The sequence below is a fragment of the Cyprinodon variegatus genome, unplaced genomic scaffold, assembly GCF_000732505.1.
Source record: "Cyprinodon variegatus isolate N-32 unplaced genomic scaffold, C_variegatus-1.0 Scaffold7, whole genome shotgun sequence".
In the NCBI taxonomy this organism is placed as follows: Eukaryota; Metazoa; Chordata; class Actinopteri; order Cyprinodontiformes; family Cyprinodontidae; genus Cyprinodon; species Cyprinodon variegatus.
The window spans coordinates 2245074-2253585 of record NW_015150460.1 but is presented as its reverse complement, the minus strand read 5'-3'; the positions used below and the strand labels follow the sequence as shown (position 1 = coordinate 2253585).

Here is an 8512-nt window from a genome sequence, read left to right as displayed (position 1 = left end):
AAGAATTGAGGCAGTTCTGAAGGCAAAAGGGGTCCAACCCGTTACTAGCATGGTGTACCTAATAAAGTGGCCGGTGAGTGTATAGGATGTTCTAATTGTTTTTTTTCCTAAATAGAAAAAAAAAAACTGTGACTTAAACATAATGGCCTACAGATTATTACATTTATGTTTTCTCTAGTATCAATTGATTTGATTTTACAAAGCTTTACGGTAGGAACCAATTAAATTAAGGAGCTGAGCACGCTACAGGCATTTGAAATGTAAAACAGGTCTTTAGTAAGTGTCTAGAGAAGTTGTGGGTGGGCAACTCCAGTCCTGGAACTTTTAGATATGTCCTTGACTGAACACACTTAAATAAAGTAAATAGATAATTAAAAGGACTCTGGCGAAATTGGTTGCATACCGGGGAGGTAATTTAAACATTTGATCCAGGTGTGTTGGACCAAGGATTAATCTAAATGTTGCAGGAAACCGGCCCTTGAGGACTGGAGTTGCCCACCCCTGGTCTAGAGGAAACATTTGATTTTGCAAAAGCATCAAATTATCTTCTAGCAAGCTTACCAGCAGTGTGCAGCAATAACATACAGCTGGAAAAACTCCAGTAAGTAAGAGGATTTTAAACTGAAGGAACAGAATTTTAATTTTAAAACCTTAATAACTGGCCCAGATTGACCATGACATGATTTTTTTTTTTTTTTTTTTTTATCTACATGAGTTTACACAAAGTTATATTTAATAAAGCAACAGGATTGAAAGTTGATCTTTGTGCTTCCAAATCAGATTTCTTGTGCTTTCTATCTGTTTTAAAACTTAAAACACAAATATGTAGGTATATACATGACATATTAATAAAGAGAAGCTTCAAATATGCCTATGTGTTTAGTAAGAAAGAAGGAAAGGGAGGAAGGACACAAAGAAGGAAAGAGAGGATGAAAGGGGGGAAGAAAATAGTTCATGAGCAGAGATGAGGAAGTATGGAAGGACATAAGAATGGAAGGAAAGAAGGTTGGAAATTGAGGGATGATGATTAATAGACAGTAGAGGAAGGATGCGATAATTAAACAAGAAAAAAACGAATGAAGCTTTCAGCAATGTAAATGTTTTCAATGCTCTTACTATCCCACTCTCATCCAAACCTGTAAAATCTTAACTTTTCCTGACTGGTTTCGATTCCTGACAATTTTCTAATTCTTGTTTGATTGACTGAAGCATTGAAGTTCTTACACCCGAGGTTCAGTGTTTTCTCATCAGTTTTATCACCTTTAGATAATGAACCAAAAACTGTATGTATGTGCTGCCGCCCCCTTCAGTTTTCAAATCTTCACATGATCTATAAACCCGGAACAACACGGGAACCTGTACAAATTCTTTCAACAACCTAGCCTGGCCAGCCAGACTGAAATACACAAAACATTTAGCAAACCGCCACTGACTACAACCAGACCAATCACAGCGCAAGAGATGGGACTTTATGATTAGTGACTCTCTGTGCCAGAATTACCCATAATGCAACAGTGCTTTTCTGCTAGCCTGCCAAAAAAACAGGTGACCGCAACAAAGCAAAGTTGCAATGAGAAATAAAAACGTACATAAAACAAAATGACAAAATATGAATGATTTCCTTTGCCAGTCTCTAGTATGACGCTATCTCAGATGTACTTTAACTCCAAGATTTTGAAACTCATACACACACGTACATATATATATATATATATATATATATATGTATATATATATATGTATATGTGTGTGTATATATATATATATATATATATGTATATGTGTGTATGTATGTGTGTGTGTGTGTGTGTGTGTGTGTGTGTGTGTGTGTGTGTGCGTGCGTGCTTAAGAAAATACTGAAGCAGCATAGTTATTAGAAAATTTTAAGAGTCAGAGCTTCACCTCACCTCTCCTCGGCTGCAGGGATATGCACCAGAGTACTTTGATGTGCAGCTGGCCCCGTCCCGGCCCCCACCTGTTTTTCCCTCCTCCATTCCAAAGGTGGTGCTACAGTTACTGGCGTAGTACTGCAACATCTTCCACGTTCGCCCAAAGTCCTGCGAGCGCTCCAGCGTCATGGCAGCAGGCCGTGGGGAGCGAAACACCAGGATGAGATGTGTAAAGTAAAACTCCGTCTCCAGGTCCAGTTGGACCGTCTCGGACTCCACGCCTTCTGCAGACTGCCACCAGGTGTTGGGATGACGGAAAGATGAGTCAGACATGGCCCCAGCCAGGTGGGACAGGTGTGGTAGGGCGGCGTTGCATTTGGAGCATTTAGGAGTGCCACATGCCAGGTTGGCGTTGGGGTCAGGGTAGGAGCAGTAGAGCTCTGTTCCATTGTTTCCGCACACGGATTGGGTCAGAACCCGCCGACTTAAGGCCAGGTTTCCCATGCGAGGGTTGCAGGCTCTGCTCTCGCAGCGTGGGGCGACACCTGCTCGAAATATTGCCACTGAAACACATGGGAAGACAAAACACAACATGGTTTATTTAATAGCTATATAAATCCCAAAAAGCTCAATATGAAATGATACAGCCTGATGCTCATTTTAATTGTAAGTCCATTAATAAATATGTATTACTCTGTTGTATTAGAATCACCAGAACTTACACTTTATTAGAAAATAATTTCTCGTTTTTTTGTGTTATAAAAAACCTGGACCTCATGTTGCAGAGCAGCAACAATAGCGCAAAGCAGTTAAGTAGAAGAATACGATGCGTGGTTTTCATACTTTCATAGAACTAGAAATAAACTGGACTCTATAAGTTTATCCTTTGTTACCTCTGTAAGTCTTTATTGTTTGGCTCCTAATGGCTTTGTATGTCAAAAAATCTAAAATATATCTTTACCATTTGCAAAATTAGGGTCAGACTAATTGAGTTTAAAAATTTGTTTACAAGTCAGATTTTAGGTCTGAAATTTAACTGTGTATCCAAGTTAATGCATTTTACGTCTTAATTGAAAAGCAGATCTGGTTTCATTTCTGTTCCAACCTGTGCAGGGTTTCTTCTTATCAAGCTTCCCATCAACTCTGTTCAGCACCGGAGGCTGTATCCATCCAGATCATGTGGTCGGGGGGATGTCATTATTCTCCCAGGATTGAAAAAATTGACCTAATTAATTTTTTTAACCTGCTACCCATGGGCGGTTCTAGACGGAGCCCAACGGGGGGCATTGCCCCTTTAGATCATGTCCTGGCCTCTGTTATGGCCCCTGTACTGAAGACATGATGCTCAAAGAAATTCTAATGACACGTGCTGGAACAGACATAGTTACTGATAGGTTCTTTTGTTCTATTTCATTTTTTTTTTACTTTACAAATTCAGTTTTTTCTAATTATTTAAAAGCAATAAGGTGATAGCTTCACTNTTAGAAAATTTTAAGAGTCAGAGCTTCACCTCACCTCTCCTCGGCTGCAGGGATATGCACCAGAGTACTTTGATGTGCAGCTGGCCCCGTCCCGGCCCCCACCTGTTTTTCCCTCCTCCATTCCAAAGGTGGTGCTACAGTTACTGGCGTAGTACTGCAACATCTTCCACGTTCGCCCAAAGTCCTGCGAGCGCTCCAGCGTCATGGCAGCAGGCCGTGGGGAGCGAAACACCAGGATGAGATGTGTAAAGTAAAACTCCGTCTCCAGGTCCAGTTGGACCGTCTCGGACTCCACGCCTTCTGCAGACTGCCACCAGGTGTTGGGATGACGGAAAGATGAGTCAGACATGGCCCCAGCCAGGTGGGACAGGTGTGGTAGGGCGGCGTTGCATTTGGAGCATTTAGGAGTGCCACATGCCAGGTTGGCGTTGGGGTCAGGGTAGGAGCAGTAGAGCTCTGTTCCATTGTTTCCGCACACGGATTGGGTCAGAACCCGCCGACTTAAGGCCAGGTTTCCCATGCGAGGGTTGCAGGCTCTGTTCTCGCAGCGGGGGGCCACACCTGCTCGAAATATTGCCACTGAAACACATGGGAAGACAAAACACAACAACAGCAACAATAGCGCAAAGCAGTTAAGTAGAAGAATACGATGGGTGGTTTTTCATACTATCATAGAACTAGAAATAAACTGGACTCTATAAGTTTATCCTTTGTTACCTCTGTAAGTCTTTATTGTTTGGCTCCTAATGGCTTTGTATGTCAAAAAATCTAAAATATATCTTTACCATTTGCAAAATTAGGGTCAGACTAATTGAGTTTAAAAATTTGTTTACAAGTCAGATTTTAGGTCTGAAATTTAACTGTGTATCCAAGTTAATGCATTTTACGTCTTAATTGAAAAGCAGATCTGGTTTCATTTCTGTTCCAACCTGTGCAGGGTTTCTTCTTATCAAGCTTCCCATCAACTCTGTTCAGCACCGGAGGCTGTATCCATCCAGATCATGTGGTCGGGGGGATGTCATTATTCTCCCAGGATTGAAAAAATTGACCTAATTAATTTTTTTAACCTGCTACCCATGGGCGGTTCTAGACGGAGCCCAACGGGGGGCATTGCCCCTTTAGATCATGTCCTGGCCTCTGTTATGGCCCCTGTACTGAAGACATGATGCTCAAAGAAATTCTAATGACACGTGCTGGAACAGACATAGTTACTGATAGGTTCTTTTGTTCTATTTCATTTTTTTTTTACTTTACAAATTCAGTTTTTTCTAATTATTTAAAAGCAATAAGGTGATAGCTTCACTGGTATTGAGATAGGATCCCAGTTTTCCTTTGCTAAATGTTTTTTTCAAAACAAATTGCTCAAATTTGTACAGCTGAATTTCGAGTTTTTCTTGAGTTCTAATTCAGATTTGATAGAAAACTGTAATTTTACCTTAAATTATGTCAAAAATATGTTAAATTTTTTTTTAATAAGGCATATAAATTTAATTAAACCTAATTGAATAAAAATTTCACTTCATGCAGCTATCTTAATATATTTGAATCCCTTGCCCTGTTTTTTATTTAATGCTTTTCTGTGCCCCCATGAAAACACGCTGGCCCCCTTTACTTGCCATCCCCACAGCATGATGCTGCCACCACCATGTTCTCCATTGTGTTTGTGCCACATTATTTTCTCATGTTGGCTCAACTTACAAAAAATAAAAGTGCATTGAATCACATTATTTCTAAAATCAACAGGCTGCATCACATTTTAGTTTTCCACAGTGCAAGGATCTAACTAAATGCACTGATTCTAACCCTCCTTTGTGTTGATCTAACAGATAAAATCCCATTTTCTGTCTCAGGAAGAGAGGGCTGATGTGACTCAGTGTGTCTATGTACACAAGTCAAGCGATTTACCTTGATCGGAAATGTTATGCAAAAAAGGATAATGGAAGCATTGTGCACCTGCCTGCCTCAGACAGCAGCCAGCGTGGATTCTGGCACAGATAAAGTTTGGCAGCTAAGGAAAAGGATGAGCAACATTCAGACCTCTGTGACCCTGTGGATTTATTATCCTGAACCTGCAGCTTTGGTTGGGAAAAAAAAATCTAATATTCTCTCCAAACAATATAAATAATTGGGCTTTTGTTTTAGAAATTCTTTTTACATATTTAGAAGAAGAGCAGTAGTTTAATTAATCAGTAATCTGCTGACTTCACTTGTCTCTGAGATAAATAGAGAATAAACAGGACTGACCTGCATCTGACAACGCGGCCAGGCTGATCACAAATAAAACCAGCATATCTCCACGACGCAGCGATAATCCAGAACCTGTGAGGAAGAACCCGGAGCCAGGAGACCTGATGGAGGTATCTGGAGTGAAAAGCATGAAAAAATAAATAAAGAGTCCCTCAGATCCGGTGTGGACTTTCTCTTTCACTCAGCAGCAGCCCAATGAGGCGATAATAACGCAACCCTCGGAGAAAACAACATGATCCCGGACGCTGCGGGATGTCCCGCTGAGAGAGTAAGAGAGCAGAGGTGCAGGAGGAGGAGGGATGAACGGATCTGCTTGACTGTTCTGCAGCTCTTGGACCTGCAGCGTGGTTCATCTCCCTGCAGTCTGGCTCCACCGCCTCAACATCTATTTCTAAGGAGCGCGGAGACGCGCAGGGGCCGTTTGGTGACAGAGCGGCGCTGCAGCTCCGCCTCCCTGCATGCTTTGTTTTTTATATATCCTGCCCAGGGGCGTAGCCAGAAAAAATTTATAAGGGTGGCCAGACAATAACTACGGAAGAGGATTAGGGCCACTGAAAAAAAAAGTTAACTGATTTTTTTAATTTTATTTCAGTTTGGTATGGGGAAAAAAGTCGGAATTCTGACTTTAATCTCAGAATTCTGACTTTAATCTCAGAATTCTGACTTTTTTTCTCAGAATTCTGACTTTAATCTCACAATTCAGACTTTTTTTCTCTCAGACTTCTGACTTTAATCTCAGAATTCTGGCTTTTTTCTCAGAAATCTGACTGAATTCTGAGATTAAAGTCAGAATTCTGAGATTAAAGTCAGAATTCTGACTTTTTCCCCTTACTAAACTGAAATAAAATTAAAAAATCAGTTAACTTTTTTTTTTTTTTCAGTGGCCCTAATCCTCTTCCGTAAATAACCAATGTACACTGAGGGGTGGCCAAAAGATGATAGGCACCAGAACCTCAGGGTCAATCTACACTGTTCCAACAGGAATGAGCACTACATCCATATTTCTAAATAAAGACTAACTATAGTTTCCTACAGCCTTTGCTAACAAATAGATGCATATATTTAAACATCCGTCATCATTAAAAGGTATATTGGATAAAATTCTTTCAGGTTTGAGTTCTGGAGCGAACATTTTTTCCATCGTCATTCAGAGGCGTAGCCAGAAAATCCTAACAGGGGTGGCCGAAAGGCACCAGAACCTCAGGGTCAATCTACACTGTTCCAACAGCAATGAGCACAACATCCGTATTTTCTAAATAAAGACAAACTATACTTTCCTGAAGCCTTTGATAACATCTATGCTGTGTAAATAAAGGTATAGAGGACAATATTCTTTCAGGTTTGAGTTCTGGGGCGAACATATTTTACATTGTCATTACCTACTTTTATCAATAATCGCTCTGTAAAAAAAAAAGATATTTAAATCTACTAATATCCACATTAAATGGATTTTTAAGTTATTAAAGTAGTTATTTATGATTTTACTGGAGATCTGCCACCCAAATAATTCAAAATTTTGTTCTCAAAATAGCATGAATTCTGTGTCTATCATCTTTAATGTTTGTATATTGATGTGCATAATTAACCATGGTGTTTCTGTTTGTCAAGTAGTTAATATATGAAAATTTTAAATGTTTAATAAGTTTGAACATTCCCCTTCAGAGTATTACTGCTGCCACAGTCTGTATTAGAGGGTAAAAAAATAGTAGGGGTGGCCAATGATTGGCTAAGGGTGGCCATGGCCACCCCTTGCCCCCCATCTAGCTCCGCCCCTGTCGTCATTACTTGCCTACTTTTATCAATATCATTTTGCATTAAATTGATATTTACATGTACTAATATCTAAATAAATTAATAAATTTAATTGTTTTTTATTAAAATAGATATTTACAGTATTTATGATTTCACTGAAGACTCTTAGTTGACTTGCAGAGACACATAAGTTTCTCTTTATGGCATATAACACAAAATCTAGTTCTGAAAGAGCATGAATTCAGGACTAATCATCTCTAATGTTGGTATATTGATGTGCATAATTAACCACAGTGTCTTTTGTTGTCAAGTAATTGTTAATATATATAAAATCAAAATGTTTTGAATATTCTACCTGAGAGAAAACAATGGTAGGGGTGGCCAATGATTGGCTAAGGGTGGCCATGGCCACCCCTGATCCCCCATCTAGCTCCGCCCCTGATTCTGCTTAAAGAAACACGTTTCTATTTGAACACTAAAATCTTGGCATTACAACCAATAAGTAATCTATATTATGCATTTTATGTGCATCTTCCATGACCAAAGGCGATTCTGTGGGCAGGGGTGCAGCCAGGAATTTGGGGGCCCATGAGAGACATTGATATTGGCCCCCATCCACCCATTCAAATAAAAAGCATGCAAGCTTTAAAGCTGCTATAAAGATGCACTAAAGAGTATAATTTACATTGTTAATTTAACTTTTATCATAAAATTTTTACAATAGAAAATTATTGAAAAAGTAAAATATTCCTATCAGGTTTCACTATAACTTTATTAAAGGACTGGTTATTTAATCCTGGACCTAAGAACTAAATTTTCATTCATGTTTAATGACAAAACATGTATTTGTGGCTTAGCTGCTTCAGGCTGCTCATTAGAATGATCAATGTCTTTCAATGGTATAAAATAGTATAATATATAATGTAATGTATTTATGGTATAATATGTTATTTTAATGGTATAAATCTAATCATATATTTATGCTTTGTTTCACTGTTTATGACTGAAAAACAAGGGAGAACATGAAGATTATTTATTTTACTGCTTTTTAAATTTGAAAAATCTAGCAGGACAACTAATTTTTTTTCTTTTGGGGCCCCCCCTCAGTCAAGGGCCCTTAGAATCTCCCTAACAACCCCCCCC

At 39.1% G+C, this 8512-nt stretch overlaps 1 protein-coding gene across 2 annotated transcripts in view; it reads right to left on the bottom strand.

Annotated features, from left to right (window-relative positions):
- The window catches only part of ntn4 (netrin 4), a 41256-nt gene extending 35220 nt beyond the window's left edge, over nucleotides 1-6036 (bottom strand). The window contains exons 1-2 of one of the 2 annotated variants that reach the window (XM_015376626.1): nucleotides 5615-6036; nucleotides 3405-3949 (exon numbers count right to left, since the gene is read on the bottom strand). In XM_015376626.1, the coding sequence (XP_015232112.1) occupies nucleotides 3405-3949; nucleotides 5615-5747 (678 nt within the window). In that variant the 5' untranslated portion in view covers nucleotides 5748-6036. Of the gene's footprint in view, nucleotides 1-1907; nucleotides 2453-3404; nucleotides 3950-5614 lie in introns of both variants that reach the window. The other variant, XM_015376616.1, reaches the window with a different exon arrangement.
- Nucleotides 6037-8512: the final 2476 nt, after the last annotated feature.